The sequence below is a fragment of the Antedon mediterranea genome, chromosome 7 (assembly GCF_964355755.1).
Source record: "Antedon mediterranea chromosome 7, ecAntMedi1.1, whole genome shotgun sequence".
NCBI lineage: Eukaryota > Metazoa > Echinodermata > Crinoidea > Comatulida > Antedonidae > Antedon > Antedon mediterranea.
Genome location: NC_092676.1, coordinates 14,037,644 through 14,057,412, shown reverse-complemented (window position 1 = coordinate 14,057,412; position 19,769 = coordinate 14,037,644). Strand labels below are relative to the sequence as shown.

Here is a 19,769-nt window from a genome sequence, read left to right as displayed (position 1 = left end):
ATCAGCAAACAGATACTTTAAACCAGATCTCACATATGATTATAACACCCATCCAACAACCACCGAGACCAAACCATCATCACCGGAAATAACCATCTCCAAACAGAAAACACCAACCAAGGCTAAACCTGATACCACCGAACCACCAGCTTACATAACCAGAAGCGGACGCACCAGCAAGCCACCATCGGTTGGACATGTAAATATTTTGTTTAAAAAAAAAGAAAACTTAAAAAAAAAAAAGAACTTTAAAACATAACAAAAGGACCAAAGAAAGAACAAATTGCAAGATATACATTTAATCATAAAATGGAACTTTAAAATATATAATACTGTAGAAGAACTTCAATCGTCGTCATTTGATACGTTACAATGAACACTTGTTGATTTTCAATGTTATTGTTAGATTTAGAATAATTAACCTCGGATACAATTATATGACTGATACAATTATGCCTCTGTATTAAGAGTGCTATGAAATTGAAATGTGGCCTTTTATGTGTGTGCCTTTTGGACACTTTGTACCCCACCCCCGCCCCGATTGTTAACATAAAGTTATAACAGCTTCATTACAATAGTAGTTTGTAGACTTGGTCCCTCTTATTGAAATGTGCATTTCAGCAAGATCACATGTTGACAAATTACAATCACCAAATATCTGCAAATCAACATTATAAATAACATTGTACCATTTGCACTTCTAAATTAATATAGGTGTACACATTTGGAGCATGACCAAAATGTTAAAACTTTTACTATTACATTGAAGGCCTTAATTTACAACATTATCTTTAAAGATATATTGTCCCCCCTAAAAAATACATACAATTTGGTGTTGAATATTCCATTTTAATATCTACCTGAAAAAAGAGTAAGTTAAAGCAAAATATACTTATTGTCTGTCAGAAATTGGTTTCTGGTTAAAATTAACCATTTCTTTTGACTTTTTATAAGCGAAATGATTATTTTTGTTGTTAACTTTAGTGAAACTGCAAAATGGCCTATTCAACATCTGATTAATATTAATCCTCATTTTTTCATGTTTTTTTTATCTATCAAAAGTAACATTATTGAAGTATTATGTAAATTCTTATTTGTTTGTTTCTGTTCAGGTTTTTTAAACAAACAGTAGTTTAAAATAAGGTTTCAAATCCTCACTTGTATCTATGGATATATTATTATCATATTAAGTATGTAATTTTATTGGGTTACTAGTGAGACAAGTTATATTGTAAAATATGTGTTATAGAATGCATTCACAATCAGTATAAAAATGGAGAAAATACAATAGTTAGTTTGATTATGTTTGAAATATTTGTATCCATTTTACATACTTTAAAGACAAACTGTTTTTTATATATTAAAGATGCATTGTCCTCCAAAAACATGAAAAAATGAATATTAATATATTTATAGGCCATTTTGTAGTTTTGACCAAGTTAATCACTTCCATAGAGATAAAAAACGAAACAAACAATTACTAGATTTGAACTCGTCACTATGGACGAGTTAGGTTATCCGCCGCGAAAACGCCACATGCATGTTATACGTTAGAATATTGCGCACATTATGCCCTTGTGACCTGAAGAAAATAAAATGTTAGTGTGCCGCCTATTTTGTGTCTAAGTATATACAGTATGCACTATATATTGTATACATACTACATACAGTGCAGAATAGGTGAAAACAGGACCCGCCTTTTTTTCCAATTTTTAACATTATGCAGTCATGAAAAAGATAAATAGCAATTTTGGAAAGGACTTATCTGAGCAACAACATATCAACATGTTTAACAAATTTGGAAAGATAGAATATGGAAACGTGCTCTTTTAAATGTCAACTATGACGAAAAATAAGAAAATACGACTTTGATAATTGAACTGGCCATATGATGATGTCACAGCATCCGATGCGCAAAATTTGTACATGAATTCGTATCTAGAATTCAACAGCTTCCAGAAAACATTTAATGATTAGTATCACTTATATGCTATAACATATTGAAATGACCCGAGTTATACACGCTTTTGCACATGATGCGATTGAGATGATGAAATTGCCCTAGACAATATCAAAATATGGGGAAAAATGGAATACGGATAGGTGGAGATGCGCTCTATTAAATGTGATAAGCTATGGCGAAAGAGACAAAAATCCTCTATTTTATATTCGAGTGGACATATAATGACGTCACAATGTCCAGTTAGTCATATTGATGTATGATCCGATATCTACAACTCAACTTCCAGAATATGTAATAAAAATAAACTCCACCATTTAGTTTAGAATCTATGACTGTTTAAAAAAACGCATAATTTTGAAAACTTTTTGAACTTTTTCATCAAAAAGGCAAGAGGATTGTCCACTTTGAAGTGCTCGTATGACGTGATTTTAAGTTGAAATTGTTTAAAAGTTGGTAAAAATTACTAGAGCTGGAAAACCATAATTCACGCGAAAAAAAGATATTTTTAGTGCTACATGCACACCGCAAGCGTAAGAATTTGAGCACGCTTGGAAATGTTTACATGCTAAAAATGAGACATGTAGAAAGTTGATTAGAAATTGATTTTTCGCATTTTAAAGTGTTAAACGTGCATGCACGTGAAACTGTCTGTAAAACATGCCATTTTTTTGCCGCATGATATAAATTACACTTTTGCTAAGTTCCAATTCAAATTGTTATATGGTTTTCTGGTACTGGTTCAAATAACCGTCTCTATGAGATCTGGTAGCCATTGACATTGGCATTTGGATGTGAAGTTACTTTTAAATGTATATGAGACTCGAGAGTGACTATATTACCAAATTGCACAGTCAACAACTATAAAACATATATACAGTTTAAACATAGCTGGAAATTATAAATTTCTTTTGAAGCAGGCTCCAATGAAGTTGCATCTAGTAAGTTGACTTTGTTGTACAGCTCTATCAAGTACTGATGGTATCTACCGACCACTTCGTTTACTTTGTGTTGTGTAAAAGTAAGAATTTTTGCAGGATCTTCATTTTCTTTTCTAATTACATGTCCGATCCAGTTGAATTGTTGCTTGTAGACTATTCTTAGCGGTTGACAATAAATGATTAAATTCAACCAAAATCCCATTGGATGGCACCCCATTGGATGGCATCGAATTCTTTGCTTTAAATTACATTTTCTGTCTGATCCAATTTTTTGGTCATAGTGACAATAAAATGTACTATTCAACAAAAATTTTATTTTTTCAGGGGGACAATTTTACGATTTAAATAATCCATAAAATTCTATAAAATAAAACATGATTTTACCTCAAGAATAACCCGTGCATCAAAAGATTTTCTTATCTTCTGGTTCTTACTATAAACTTTTTCATGATTTCCAAGCTCACTATCTCTGTTGAATAAACTATTTATCAATGTTGCATGAATTTTCACATGATCATATTCCCTGACCATGAGGCCTTCGTTAATGAACTGCTCGGCAACACTGTCAACTAGTAACTGCAGTCTGTGGAAATAGATTTTTTAAAAGAGTATACAAGTTTAATAGAACCTACAATAACTTAGTCCAGTACGAATTTTAGCATTGGTCTTAATATGATTTTTGAGAGACATACTTTGGTACATCTGAAAATCCAATTCTTTCGTGATTCTGGTGATGCACTTTTGGGTCACAGGTCAATGACCTATTTTTTCATGTAATTTTACTAATATCTTTATTTTATGGTACAGTATTTGATGAAAAGCATCAATTGTTTTGCAATTAGGCTAAATGTAAAACTGATGAATCATACTACACTTTGATTATCATTAAAAGTCATTTGAGTCATTATTCTACAAAATATATCGATAATAATCTAATTTTGTCAATTTTTGTGTAATATTTAATTTTTTTATTTTAATGAATAACAAATATTTTTGTAACATTTGCTTTAATTTTTTTCAAACAACTTTTAAAAACAGAAATTTAAATTTGTTTTACAATTACAGCTTGTATATGTAAAATACTGATTTTATTCTTTTTTGGGTAAAAATCACAACAAAATTGCTACCTCGTAAACTACTTGTAATAGAATGCTAAATCATACATTAAATGAAAGCCAATGATAATGTTTATATTCATTGTAATGGAACATTAAATCTCAGGTACATGAATTTTAAATATAATATCTGGTTAATTGTACATAAATCAAATATTTGTAATAGAAATCAAGACGAAAAAACATTCCCTTAAAATGGTCAAATACAAAATTTGGCAAAATTCTACTATAGAAACCATAAAGACTTTTTCAGTAGTTAGGTAGTTTAACCTAATGTAATAACATGTGTTGTGACTCCCTAGAAGAAGGTAAAAAAAATGGTGGATATACGGTGGATAATTTTTGTTATAGCATGAAAATAAAATTCTGAAGTTGAATAAAAATACTAGAAATGTAAAATTCAAGTTATATTACCTATATTTAGTCATCTGATAACATTTCTTACCACACTGTTTATTTTTCATAGTTTTTTTTAAATGCCTCTCTATTTACAAAATTTGTGTACAAAAGAATAGAGATTTTACTGTGTAATTTCAACTATCCCTCACTGATAAGAAAGTGCTTATTTTCAACAAGCTGGTGTAACAGAAATAAAATCCCAAAAAATTATGAAACATAGGGGAAAGGCTTTCATTTAATGTATGATTTAGCATTCTACAACAAGTAGTTTACGAGATAGCATTTTTTGCGATTTTTAACAAAAAATCAGTATTTTCATTCATAACTTTAGAAAATACTTATTTTCATTCATTTTTTATTTACAATAAATGCCATCTCGTGAACTACTTGTCGTAGCTAAATCATACATTAAATGAAAGCCAGTGACAATCTTTATATTTATTGTAATGGAGGTTTTTGTGTCAAACCTACCATAAGTCATCCTAAAGACAAATTAATTAAACATTAATACTGTGGTAGTAGATTACTCTAGTCTCATGTTTATTTCTTTTAATCATACATGTTTTGGAAAATATTTTTATTATTATTACAGCTGACGGTCGTAACTTCGCTATAATCGTATTCAAAAACTTAAAAACGAAATTATACAAAGTGATTTAGTGACAACTTTCCCAATTGATATGTTTAAAGTGTCTTTTGATTTTAATTAGTAAGTTGTCCAGTATTTATTGAGTGAACTTGCACTGGTATTTAAATTCCTAATTATCCTTACAGCTGACAGCAGACAAAACTTTGGTATAGGCCCAGGCGTATTCAAAACTTTTAAACTAAATACAAGCATGCTGCGACAATTGTTTTCTTTTCTCAAAATCGATGTGCAAAGCTTTTTTTAATTCAATTTGTAGGGTAAGAGTGTATTTGCAAAGTTTAGAATTGTGAAAAAACTTTTTAAAAGATTTTATCCTGCGGTTTTCAAATGTTGAAAATGTGAGAGGACTTGTGACAGACTAAATATTAATGCACTATACTAGTTGATAAATATCTGGCACAAAAATATTTGTAAGAGACGCGCTTTTGTACTAGACAAGATACTAATTAAATTACTTAAATGAAACATCAATTGTGAAAATTGTTTCATTTGTTTCTGTTATAGTCGATTGAAATAGTAAAGTACATGTAACGATACACCACTACGACGTTTATATTTTTTATAATTACTAATTAATACAATAAACAGTAACCACATTCACAGTAAGAAAATTTCGATTCAAATGACGACCAAAAATGGTTATTTACGTACAGTATTTACAATATTGTCAAAGTATTGCAATACTATATCTCAGTTTTAAGTTTATTCTCAAAGGGCCCATAAATTTACCTACAAACTGGAAGTCTGAGAGATTGGAATGTTCCATTCATCACAAATCAATACATTTGTATAAACGTATATTAAATCTATCAAAATAGTATTTTTTTTAGAAAATCGGCCTGTCTTCAACATTATGATACTGTACTCGAGCTGTTAATAATAATAATAACTGGTACATATAGCGCATTATGCTGAAAGCCTCAATGCGCTTTACAAAGACAGAAAATTTAGAAAAATTACAAATTAAAAAGGTGGGTTTTGAGGAGAGATTTGAAGACACTGGTGGAAGTAGCCTGACGGATTTCAATAGGCAACGCATTCCATAGATAAACGGATGCCGAAGTCTGAGTCTGAGAGATTGGAATGTTCCATTCATCGCAAATCAATACATTTGTATAAACGTATATTAAATCTATCAAAATAGTATTTTTTTAAGAAAATCGGCCGGTCTTCAACATTATGATACTGTACTCGAGCTGTTAATAATAATAATAACTGGTACTTATAGCGCATTATGCTGAAAGCCTCAATGCGCTTTACAAAGACAGAAAATTTAGAAAAATTACAAATTAAAAAGGTGGGTTTTGATGAGAGATTTGAAGACACTGGTGGAAGTAGCCTGACGGATTTCAATAGGCAACGCATTCCATAGATAAACGGATGCCGAAGAAAATGAACGATTTCCATAAAACTTAGTGGAAGGATGAAATATATGGGCAAGAAGAGACTCAGATCTAGATCTCAGAGACCGCTTAGGAACATAAGGTTGAATAAGTTCAGAAATGAACTTAGATGAAGAATTATGAAGAGCTTTGAAAACAAAAGGCAGGATCTTGAAGGTAATTCTCTGTGTTACCTGTTATATCTTATGTGTATATTTATTGCATCTTTCATTGTGTACAACGTATACATACAGATTACCATACCAACCATGTGGTTATATCGATCTCCCTTAACCCCTTAGTCTCCCAATCCAGACACTACATTACCGGAAGCCAATGAAGCTGTCTCAGCACAGGTGTTCAACCGGTTTTCAGCTATTAAAAACAATTATCGTAGGAGGAGATAGAAAAATGCGAAGCATCCTCGTATTATTGTGTGCAGGTATTTTTTAAGAGGGCATCCATTAGACAGTGTATACTACGGTAGGAAAACATCCCTATTTGGGGCAAACCGTTGAACCTAAATTCGTTTTAATTGTCAATAACTAATTATCTAACTCAATTTAATTAGTAAACAGGGTTACATCTGGTGGTTTAAATCAGTACCGAGATTCTAACCAACTTTATATACCATCGAGTAAACATTCTAGAAAAAACGCGCGATTTACCGAATTTTGCCCTTACATAAATTTATATATAGAAATGCACACAGAAAAAAGAATTATATGCTATTATCATCTGAAGATCAAGAACATTGTTGTCAGTGTTCTCTCTGTTTTGTGTCCCAAGTATGTAGGCCTACAGTATACACTACTACATATGGGACTCGCCTTTTATTCCAATTTTAACATGATGACGTCATCAAAATGAAAGACAAAGATAGCAATTTCGGATGAAAATTGTCTGAGAAACAACATATTAATGTGTAGAAGAAATGTTGATATGTAGAATATAGATGCACGCTCTTTTAAATGTCTTGAACTACGACGCAAAACATGAAAATACAAATTTATAATTCAACCGGCCTTATGATGACGTCACAACATCCAATGCACAAAATTTGTACATGAATTCGTCTTTAAAATCCAACAGCTTCCAGAAAACGTTTTAATTATGAGTTTCACTTTCATTCTAAGGAGCTATAACATATTTAAATCTACTGTAATGATGAAAATAAGTGACCCAAGTAAATCATGCTTTTGAACATGATGACGTCATCAAAATTTTAAAAATGGTAAATCATGCGAAATATAATTGATTGACCTAGACCTACTGTAGCCCAGAATCACGCCAAGGAAGCGAAAAGAAATGAGCAATACTTTTCTCCTATAATACAGAATGACTTCATTGCAGCACTGTACTGTACGGAAGCACATCATAGATCATATAATTAAGGTCGACTGTTACAGCATAATCATGGATGAAACTTTCGACTGTGCCCATGTTGAGCAGGTCTTGTTTGTTCTTATAGGTGTGCCCTTGAAGTAAAAACATACGCGTCGTTTCTCAAGTTCCAAAATGTTAAATCTCTGACTGCTGAAGCGTTTCAAATGTCTATGTGAGACGTTAAAGACATGGGGACTTGTATCAAGAGGTCAGGGGTATGATGGAGCTAGTAACATGTCAGGCAGGTATAATGGCTTGAAAACTAAAGTCTTGAATGAAAATCCTAAAGCTTTGTATGTACATTGCAGCAATCACTGCCTTAATCTAGTCCTTGTGGGTGCCTTCAAATCCAATATCCTATGCAAGAACTTTTTCGGTATAGTAGAACGACTGTATGTATTTATCGAAGCTAGTCTAAAACAAGATTCTATCTTTGTCAGATGTCAAAAAGAGCGAAACATAGAGCATCCATCATCCCTGAAAAGACTTTCAGAAACCAGGTGGGCTCACTGCGACTCCCTAAGGACAATTGAAAAAACTCTACCAGCATTGTTAGACGCTTTGGAGGAAATTTCAGGAGAGGAACATGACAGCAAAATTGTGTCGAATGCAATTGGTCTTTTGAAAAGTGTGTCAACGTTTGACTTCATTGTAGCTTTTACAGTCTTCAATTCGTGTGGCTTCTGACGCATTGTAGTGGGAAAGCCACTTTGTGTTTTGACCGTTAAATCGTGTAAAATCGACTTATACTTCCGTATTGATGATTTTGAAGAGCCACCTACCGTTGAAAACTGAAACTGATTTTGCATCGCCTAGCAAATAAGTGCTGCTTTAATAATAATATTTATTTGGAACAACACTTTTTTAACAGTGGCACACATACGTAGATGGTGCGTACATATCAATTACAAAATTTAATACAAAAACATTTTTCATATTTGAAAAAACGACTCGATGCTATTACAAAACTTATTTTTGTTGTCCATTTTCAGAAGTCGGAGGTGCATCCCACAGAATTAAAAAAAATATATCAATTGTTTTATCAAGAATAATATTAGTTTAATCGAGTATGAGATATTTCTATCCTGTTCAAAATTTATTGGTATTACTCAGACCTCAAAAAGTAGGTACATTTTCTAGCTGTGAGTGTAGTTTCGGCGACGCGAGACATGTGTGTTAGTATAGGCGATATGGAGACGTGTGTTGTATTGTGTTGATATGCTGATCCGATAGTCGTTAAGTTGTACTGTATACGAGTATCATTTGTCCTAGCCGGCCTAGCCTGGTGATCTGATCCCCTAAAAATTCCTTTTTTTCTATCAGTATTGTTAATTTATTATTATTTTATTTTTCATTTATTATTTGATTTAGTAAGCTGAATAGATGCCTAGGCTACAAGTAGTATTACTAGGAGGCCGAGATTATATAAATAATAATAGTAATACTGTAATTTAATAATAAAATACAGCCCCCATTTTAGGCCATCATACAATATTATAATGATATAATACAACCAGACATTAAAATATATATATATTTTAAATAACATTTATTAATTGTAGATTTTTCTGACACTTTCAGGAATCATTGATGATGCAGAGTTCTTCGTCTTTGTGACTTCAAATAGAGAGTGAAGTAAAAAGATGACATCGGTACCTACTGTCATTACTTTTCACCCAAACTATACTTTAATATTTTAAACAAAATGTTGAATTACAAATATATGTATATTATATTGCAGAGGATTCATATATTGAATGCAAACCTACTACACAATACTCTGTAAATTATGTTATTGAATTTTTATTGTTAATGTTAGGCCTACCGGTATATTATATTTTATAAATACTGTATTAATTATTAAATATTATACAGTACAGTAGTTTGTAAGTATGTTTTTACTAAAAAAATGAATAAATAATTTGTTATTCAAAATAATTACTTGTTTGTTTTTAAGCAAGTATATTACAGCAGTTCTATAGCCGCTTATTTTAGGTCATATTATTAATATTAGCTAGGACCGACGTGCCCGATCACGATGTCACTAAGTGACTTTCACAATATTAGGCTGGGAGATGAGTCTAAAATACGGGAGTCTCCTGGCCAAAAACGGGCGATTCGTATATTTTCATTAAATAACTCTTGAAAAACAAATTTAATAAACGACCCCTTCTGTTGAAGCTTATTGAATGCAGTAATTAAAAATAATATATAAGAATCTAAAAAAAATGTTTTCAAAAATACTCTGATTTTGAGACTGCCTCATACTGAAAAATTGGGGTAAAAATAATTTTTCGTAATTCGAAAGTTAATATTTTTTATAAAATGGTCAATTTATCAATTCAACTCGACAATGTGTAGATTAATAAATTGACAGAAGGATTATTGTCATGTGGAGGAAAAATTATTTTTGTGATTTTATGTGAATATGTTTGGACTGATACTGGAAAGTATCAACATTAAAAGTATCAACACCAAAACAAAAAAAATAAAAATAGCATACTTGTTGGAATTATCAGTTGGCTGTACCTTACAGTAAAGAACATCAACTTCTGCAGGATCATCATTCATATACTCTAAGCCAGACAGTGATACTTTTAGTGGTTCACCATGCAATATAGCACTACAATCAAAATAAAGTATTTGAAAATATTTGAATTATACAGTATTGTTCTGGAAAACACCTAAAAGCTAAAGGCTACATTAATCTACAGCCTATTGAATAATGTTTTGATCATGCATGTTTTTTATGTGCCCAATAATAATAATAGTGTACGGCTAGGCTGCGGTTTCATTAAAATCCTATATAATGATGAGATAAATGAATCTCCCTATATAATTGAGTACCTATTGGTTTTACTTTAGGACTGGCAAAGTGTGATATGTCAAACCAGTCCCAGTTTTATTATTTAAATAAATGCATGGAAAAATGAATGAAAGATTTTATATTTGAGTTTTATTCTATTAGTCTTGTCTCTCCTAAAGCTAAAAGTTTTCTCTGCGGAAATGTTATAGCGCCGCCATTGCTAAGAGAAAGAAGCTAATTTGGGGTAACACTACCTCACAGGCGTTTGTTGCGTCGCAAAGCATTATGGGTTTAAAGGAAGTACAAATATATTCTGAATATTCATACATGATAATGTTTAATACAAGGAGGATATAAAAAAACAATTTCTCAGAATACCTATTACAATTAACACTCCCCAGCTTAAGCAAAAATATAACAAATATTGATAAATGCCAACAATGGTTTTTAGTAATTTTGCAAATTTTTGGCTTTGACTTAATATTAATTATTCAATCACAACATTGATGACTTTTACTTCAAAAAACATTTTTTATTTATAATTTATTTTTATCATTGGTGGAGGTCGGAACTCTTTTTATACTTGTTGTATAAATATGGAGGAATAAAGGTGATAATTGAATTGATATTAAGAAGAATGTATGTGACAACCTCATTATATCTGCCAAATTTAATAAGATTTTTAGGGACCTACTATTTTAAAAATTAACATACTACCTTATAATGCTGGTTCTACACTTTTCAAGTAAGTTGATAGCTTTATCCTACAATAGAAAACAATACCATTTTTTGTTCAGATTTAAGAGAATTGGATCTAAAAGCCTATGCTTCTTAAAACGTTTAAACAGATTACGTTACAACTCTGTTGATCCTCGTAACTTTAACGATCGATTATGAAAAATGTCCGGAAACCCTTACAGTGCAAGCGTTGACTACTGTCGCCCAAACATATTATACTACTCAGGGCCGTAGCCAGGATCTGTCAAGGGGGGGTTCGGACCCTAAATATTTGGGTCAACCCCCCCCCCCCTCCCCCAGCCTGATGCGAAGCGAATTTTGTTAAATGACACCCCTAGATGGCCGGAAAAGACACTCTCGTGCAGCATGCTATATAACCAATGAGCAAAAAGATCGTACTTTTTTCCTCCTCCTCAAACACGTCGATAATTTAAATGACGATAACTATTTGTTGCCGTATGTTAGATGCGCGTGCTCTGTGCGGAACCGCCGATTGTTTGATCATTTACTCCGTATTTTGTTTTGCGTTCAAGTTCAATTCGAACGTATATCTAGGAGCAGCCCCGAAAAAAAGCACACTGGGCGAAGGCAAATGCTATTTGCTAGCTCTATCTATAATATTTATCTACAGAAATTTGTTGAGGAATATAAATATGTAAATAGGTGATATTGATACATTTTAGTACGTATCGGCTGGTGGTCTAGAAAAAAATAATCGGATGCCATAATGTGAACTACAGTACTTGATACCATAGATATTATAGTGTAAAATATTAATATTCACTATAATCCTCTATGATACATTATACTTCATAGTCACACATAAATACTGATGTACGTCGGAAGGCTATATACTTTATGCATGCTGCCTGACTGCCAGTGATCTAAACAATTATAGGTACGCAGTTTGTCTGGCGGTGTCCTTTGTACGAATCGTTCGTGCGCCAGCTCGCTATGAGACACGTCAATATCATGTTACATGCAGGGACCAAACATTTATTTTTCAGGTTAAAATCGGCAATTCATTTGCAGCTTTTAGAAATTTACAGACACGTATCACTAGTTGACGCTCATACAGAGAAGAAGGTTCACGAACAAGTTTACGAATTTTTCAATTTACAAACAACTTTTTGTACTGTGGGGCACGTATTTGGAGGATTTTTGGAGATGAGGGTGAGGTATTGGGCATGTCGGGGATGGGGGTTCGCAGTTGGTTAAGGGGGGTTCGCTGTAAAGGGGGGGTTCGCCCGAACCATAAAAACCCCCCCCTCGCTACGGGCCTGCTACTTTAAATTGCGAGCGGTGACTGTAATCACCCAGGGCAATATGCTTTTTCAAATACCATTTCGTTGTATTTCTATGTCATTGAAATAGCCTACTGACCTTTTGGAAATTAAAAAAAATCTATCAACTAACTAACTTTTGTTATACAAGAAGATACTTGTGCATATATACGCGATTTAATATTAGTGAACTTTAGCAGTGTAAGGGTTAAGATTAGAAACCGTTTGTACAGAAACACTGTAAAAATCTTCTTTTGTATTTGTATACTGTATTACAGTAATATGTATAACAATACTTACCACTTCATGTTTATTCATTAGCACCATAGTTCCTAGTGTCAGATGAAGATGTTGTGACTTCTGAAACATTGTTTCATGTAATCCTTCAGACTTTAAGAACATAAAAACAAACTAGATTTTAATTTGTGACTTTGATGAATTATAGGTGATCTTTGTGGTAAAGATGATCATTTTCAATAGGTGATCATAGGAAGGAAGATCACATAATTAAGAAAGTTTTTAATAAAGTTTTTCCTGGTATTACAAAGCAGACAGATGTAATGAATATAATGGGTAAGATTGAGACATACACAATACACACACAGTAAGACAATAAGGACTATTATTATTATTAATTTGAAATTCCTATAGTCCATACCTGGCAACCTATAAAAATGCAACAAGCCCATTTTTCAAGTGGGGCTTTAAAGGCACATTTCATTGAATTGAATCTGATTGAAAAACTGCATAATTAATTGAATAAAGTTTAAATTAGAACAGTACTATAGGTGTTTTAGAAACCAAATTTTTGAATAAAGCCTGAATGTTCTATTCTAATAGAACAATACATCTTTCAAGAATTGTTTTCATTAATACTACACCAAGTAAATTGTTACCTGAGAACATGTTTTCAGAACATCAGTTTTAAATTTGTTGACAGCCTCAGTAATCTTTGGAGTGATAAGTGGTATAGAGAGAAAATGTGTGAATGGTTGTCTTCGACGAGCAGATTCTACCAGCAAATTAATTCGATCTCTTGCTGCAGCAACATTCTTTTTTACCTCTGATTTGATTGCTAGGATACCAACAGAAAAAAATGTACATTAAAAAATTTGATGAAATACCTGAATTCACGTGTTTAGAAAAAAAGTTTATTTCTAAAGTTGTCTTTTATTATTGTGTTATTATTTAAATAAGGTAATGTTGGAAAACAATTTCTTTTCATTGAGTTCTGGTGGCCTTTTGTACATACATAAAGAAAAATAAATTCAATTTTGCACAATTTTGTCGTCAACCAAAAGATTTTGGAAATTGTACATACTGTCATGAATTGGGAGTAACTTCTAACAGTTGATTGGTCAGGATAGGAGTATAAAGACGATGTAGAGGGCAGCAGGAAACAGAGGGTGGGATAGCAGGAGCACTACAGAGTAGATATGTGAAGCCAGACGAGAAGTGATATTAGAGATAGAGATAAGAATAAAACAATCATTTTCATTGAATAAAGGAGTTGAGAAGTTCATGAGACGTGAGTAGTATTGTAGTTTTATTTTGTTGTTTCATTATTTATAAGAGGAAAAAGTAAAACCCTGTAAAAGATAAGCCGGGAGTCACATTATTTAGATGGTGGTTACAGAGTTAGTCAGTGGTTACGCTTACGGTTATGGTTACAGTAGTTACAGAGTTAGCCAGTGGTTATGCTCAGATTGAGAATACTTGATTCACTGGTGGTTACAGAATTAGCCGGTGGTTACGCTTAGACTGAGGATACTTGATTCACTGGTGGTTACAGAGTTAGCCGGTGGTTACGCTTAGACTGAGGAGACTTGATTCACTGGTGGTTACAGAGTTAGCCAGTGGTGTTGATTCACATGTGGTTATAGAGTTAACCGGTGGTTACGCTTAGACTGAGGATACTTGATTCACTGGTGGTTACAGATTTAGCAGGTGGTTACAGAGTTAGCCGGTGGTTACAGATTTAGGCGGTGGTTACACTTACTAGACTGAGGGTTACTGATCACTGGTGGTTACAGATAAGTAACCCTCAGTCAAAGCGTAACCACCGGAAACTCTGTAACCACCAGTACATAAACAGTCCTCAGTCAAGGTGCAACTACCGGCTAACTGTGTAACCACCAGTAGATAAGTAATCCTCAATAAGCCTCTTTCCCAGCCACTGTCCACATAACAGCATATTCAACCTTCTCAGGCGAAACACATCGTCTTCATTCCCCAGCTGCCCACATAGCACTGTGTCCATTTATCTTGCTATATGCACCTGCTGCACAAATCCCCTACAAAAACCAGCTTCTCTACTCCATATCCAGGCTTAATATAACTCTTGCATCACACAGCTAAACGACTAGCCTAGTCCCTACTGTATTCACAACCTTCTATTCTCCTGTCCTGCTCTCCTTGTTCTTCCCAAACTTCTCCTCAGTCCTGCTCCCAACCAATTCCGTAACAAATTGGCTATAGTCTACCTCTTGTTCTGCTAGGATTTTATCAAATAGTTCGCAATCTTTGATCATCGGTTGTGGTGTTAAAATCCCTAAAAACTAATACGACTAAGTTGAACATTTTTATACCAACTGCAGGCATGCAGATCCAACAAAACTGGATTTAATTTCTGTTATGATTACTTTTTTGGGCACCGATTGATTACGCCTGAGGGAATTGAGATTGGAATGTTCCATTCACAGCCGTCAAGCAATATATTTGTACCGAAAGTATGTACCAACTTTATATACCATCGAGTAAAAATTCTAAAATATAGGGGAGATTTACCGAAATTTGTCCTTACATAAATTTATATATAGATTGAATGAGTTGCTGTTTGACCTACTTATTACTTCGTTTGCTTGGCCCTTTGGAATGATGATGTTTGCACCAGTTTCTGTTTCAATCCTCTTTCTTGTTTCTCCTTTTTTTCCAATGATATAACCATAAAAAGCACTTGGTACATTTATTTGTATTTGGTATCCTTGTTCAATGAGTTTTATGTCATCAATTACACAAGGTCCATCATCACATGTAAACTCATCCTCTAAATAGGAAAGAATACTCATAATCAAAAATTATGTGAACTGTCTACAGGAAGGTGTAATTAGGAATTTGATAATATGGTTCTGGTAATGTTTTCATTTTTGTTCTGTTATTTCACAAAACATGACTCTCTGCTCATCCAAATGAACTACAAATTTGTTTTCATGTGACAATCACAAAAACGTAAATCTAAATGTAGCCTTAACAATGGCCTATGTTCAACTTTCAGTTGATGCAAAAAGATGAATTCATCAAGATCGATTGATTGAAATCTAGTGTTGAAAAAGATGAGAATTTACAAAAATGCCCAGCCTAATACATTATGTTTCTCATCAGCACTTCAATTTAGGTACATATCATGCAGAGTCAAGTTTTATGAAAATATCAACAATAACAGATATAATTGTTTACATGGATCAAGGTCATCAAAGAAAAAAGGAAACATGCAGGCACAAATTTCAAACATTTATGGCTGACAAAAACCGTGGTATCTACTATCTATCAGTATTTCCCATGGCCTGTTCTCATTTACCTATATAAGGGGCTTGTTCAGATTCATTGCATCCACGACTTTCAGATGTTAGTATTTTTCGATAGAATCTACCACCTACATTTACAATGGGCGGTTTTAACACATCCATTGCTGAAAAAAAACCAAATTGAATCATTCATAATATAGGCCAAACTGTTTGTGTATACTATAATTTTCTGATGCCAGTAATTTTAACTCAAACTCATGCCACACTAATCTCAAAACAAAACAAGAAATATTTCTTACAAAAAACGCTGCTCGACATTTTGATTAACATTTTTAATCATTGTTCTTTCTTAAAATATAATGATTTTTGTTTAAAAACAATCAGTAGTAAACATTTTGTGTAAATATAGTCTACTGTAAAAAACAAAAATAAAATCATAAACTACAGTATATGTACATATTCCAGGGTAGTAGCATTAACTTCCTAATCACGCACATACAGGATCCAGTCAAGTCGCACCATCGCAAAGTCGCCCCATCACAAAGTCGCCCCATCACAAAGTCGCCCCATCACAAAGTCGCCCCAACGCAAAATTGCCCCGGCACAGCCGCCCATCGCAAAGTCGCCCCATCGCAAAGTCTTTTTCAAAGTTTCATTTCGGTATGAAGCGGCGCCGCTAGTAGCACGCTGTTTAATCATATCAGTTGCGGTGGATATCGATCGCGTTGTTACTTTTGTCGCCCTAAATGTCATATACATTATAATGTTTATCCTATTATATACATAATTTGTGTTTTAATTTTTATTTTACAGGTTTTAATGGGGGAGTAATGTGCTTTTTGAATCATTAAAAAAATAGTTCCTTGTTTGAAAGTTCTAAAAAGATTATCCCTGATTTATAGTTTTGAAAATGTTAATTTACTAATATGATTTAAAACTAGTTACCGGAGCCAATCTTTCTTCAAATTACAAGTAGATTTAGTTTTTTAGGATAATATAATAAATGTATAAATGTGTAGTAGGCCTTCGTATAGATTAGTTAAAACAAACAGCGTTGTAAGACACTGAGTGTTATAGGCTACTTATTGATTATTTTGCATTTATTGACTAGTTATATGTCTATTGTTATTGAATTTTATTATTACTTTTCAAAATGAAGAAATAAAAAAAAGATTTCTCGCCGATATGATCGTTTTACATGCAGGTATTTTAGTAAAATTAAAACGCTACATTTTGACCATGGAAAAACCATCGTACAGTATCGTGTGCGTGTTTTTTTAAAAGGGAATCCCCGACGTTTAGCAGAAAGACGTAGCAACTGTGAGGAAACAGCTGCCAGAAGGCGCAGCTCTGACTGGTTTCAAATTGTGAGTCGCCTTTTAATCAACAGCACAATGATCATTTTACTGAAGAAATTCTTTCAACCCTTTTGGTTATTAGAACATTCTAATTAGCATACCTAATAAACATCCTCATATCGGGTGTTTATTTAATTTTAAATTAAACAAGACAGTGAAGAGGCACGGAATAGTACGTACACGGACGTACGACGAATACAAATACGCACGTCATCATTTACGACATATGCCGAATAATACTATAATCTTAAACTATGTTTAATTTTTTAAGGCATAATAATAATAATAAGATTTTTATAGCGCACATACCACTCCAGAGTGCTCAAGGCGCATTTAAAAATAAAAAAGAAATAATAACTAATAAAACAACAAAAATTCAATAATAAATATTCATCGACCAAAGTCTATAGTCTAATCTAGATAGTAACATCATTTTATCTCGACCGATTTCGAACGCGACCGATTTCGAACGCGACCGATATCATCGTAAAAGTCGGAGTGACTCCGGCGGGGTTTCCCCTCTTCTTCAGATTGTGCGTTGTGTAGTGCGACAACCGCGGAGTAATTACATGGGTTTCCCTCTGGTAAACTAGCGCGTTAGTGCGACCGCGGAGTGATTAGTCGGGGGCTTCCTCTCAGACGTACTCCGGATGGGAGTGTGCCGATCGTGTAACCTGAGACTACATGACATGTGTTTTCCGTGTTATTTTGTGTATCATTGCGATATTTTACGCACTGTTTTAACGTTTTGGGGCGACTTTGCAATCCAATGGGCTGACTTTGTGTTTGGGCAACTTTGCGATGGGGCGACTTTGCGATGGGGCGACTTTGCGCGACGGGGTGATTTTGCGATGGGGCGACTTTGTAAGGGCCGATTTTATATGGGCCGACTTGACTAGCATTCACACATACTAAGCCTACTACAGTAGTTGTACTTTACTAGAGTAGTAAGTAGGCCTAGGCCTACTACTACCTAAAGGATATGATAACGAAGCAACATTAGTTAAGCTAGGCCTACTACGCATACCGATGCAACATTAGAAGTTAATAGCGTACATTGCCTGTTAATATTTTGTATCAATATTAAAATAAAGAAAGAATTATGAAATATAGGCCTAGGGTCCAAAACATCGCAGAAAGTAATCGTTTTTAGCCACGAACGACGAACGAAGTCGGTCCGGTAACGAAGTAAATAAATTGCGCCCTCAGTAGGCAATTGTATGAACTTGTATCAACATTGTAAAATTCAATCAAATTAATATGATATTACATGTTTATTAAATAAAAAGAGTGTTTATTTAACCTCATTCAAAGAATTTCAATACATTATTTTCCTGACGTGCTTTGGACATTTGGTGGAAAAAATTGCAATAAATGATTTATGCACTTATTTGATAGATAAAAATACTATAAACGTCTTGTAAAACAGTCTCTAAAATCGGACAACAGAAAATCTGTATTTAAAAAAGAGAAAAGTATCGAACTTTGTTTTGTTTTCTTGCGCGATGTGTTCAAATTATACCCTTAAACGTGGACATTTCAAAACTCTAAACAATATTTAAACTTCTAATTTCATCGTGTTAACGAATTTTTTGGGGTTAAAATGGCTGTGCTAAAAGCAATAGGCCTTCTGCGCGGTGGTGTTTAGGGTGACAGAGTGGTGTCAGATGAAATCGGTCGCGCTTGAAATCGGTCGTACTTGAAATCGGTTGCGATAAAATCCCAGGTAGCAAACTTTGTGGGGCCCTTATGGGAAAATTCCGGGCCATATGGGCAGGCCCTTACTATACCTAACCCTTATGGGGCCAATAAGGGCCACACCATAAAGATATGTTTCATATGGGGCCCATAAAGGTATGTTATGGGCAAACACATATGGGCTGTTTGTGGAACTGCCCATGTTGGAAAAGTATGGGCAATTATATACGGGCACCATATGGGCCAAACCATACAGGAAATATATTGAAAATGTATGGGTCTGCCCATATGGGCCAGTGCATTTGGGGCCCATAAAGATGTTATGGGCAAACACATATGGGCTGTTTGTGGAACGGCCCATGTTGGAAAAGTATGGGCATTGATATGCGGGCACCGTAAGGGCCAAACCATACGGGAAATATATTTAAAATATATGGGCCTGCCCATAAGGGCCAGTGTATTTGGTGCCCATAAAGGAGTGTTATGGGCAAACACATATGGGCTGTTTGTGGAACATATATTGAAAACGT

General features: G+C 33.6%; 1 protein-coding gene across 3 annotated transcripts; it reads right to left on the bottom strand.

Moving 5' to 3' along the window:
* Nucleotides 1-267: 267 nt before the first annotated feature.
* LOC140054624 (activating signal cointegrator 1 complex subunit 1-like) lies at nt 268-18,710 on the bottom strand. 3 transcript variants are annotated; one of them, XM_072099689.1, is made up of 9 exons: nt 18,569-18,702; nt 16,237-16,347; nt 15,505-15,705; nt 13,556-13,734; nt 12,960-13,049; nt 11,356-11,402; nt 10,336-10,455; nt 3,286-3,484; nt 268-658 (listed from the first exon to the last, which is right to left on the bottom strand). In XM_072099689.1, the coding sequence occupies exons 2-9, from the start codon at nt 16,343-16,345 to the stop codon at nt 545-547; spliced, it is 1,059 nt and encodes a 352-aa protein (XP_071955790.1). In that variant the 5' UTR covers nt 16,346-16,347; nt 18,569-18,702; the 3' UTR covers nt 268-544. The 3 variants fall into 3 exon arrangements, with proteins under 3 accessions (XP_071955790.1, XP_071955788.1, XP_071955789.1); XM_072099687.1 differs by lacking the exon at nt 18,569-18,702 and adding an exon at nt 16,483-16,656; XM_072099688.1 differs by having other exon boundaries at nt 269-658; nt 18,598-18,710.
* Nucleotides 18,711-19,769: the final 1,059 nt, after the last annotated feature.

Coding starts and splice junctions, on each gene's coding strand:
- LOC140054624 (XM_072099687.1), bottom strand. CDS start 16,513: ATGTTAATCAAAATGTCGAGCAGCGTTTTTT. Junction 15,706..16,236: donor TGAACAAGCCCCTTATATAG/GTAAATGAGAAC, acceptor TTTCCTATTTAG/AGGATGAGTTTACATGTGAT. Junction 13,735..15,504: donor CCAAGCAAACGAAGTAATAA/GTAGGTCAAACA, acceptor TTGGTATCCTAG/CAATCAAATCAGAGGTAAAA.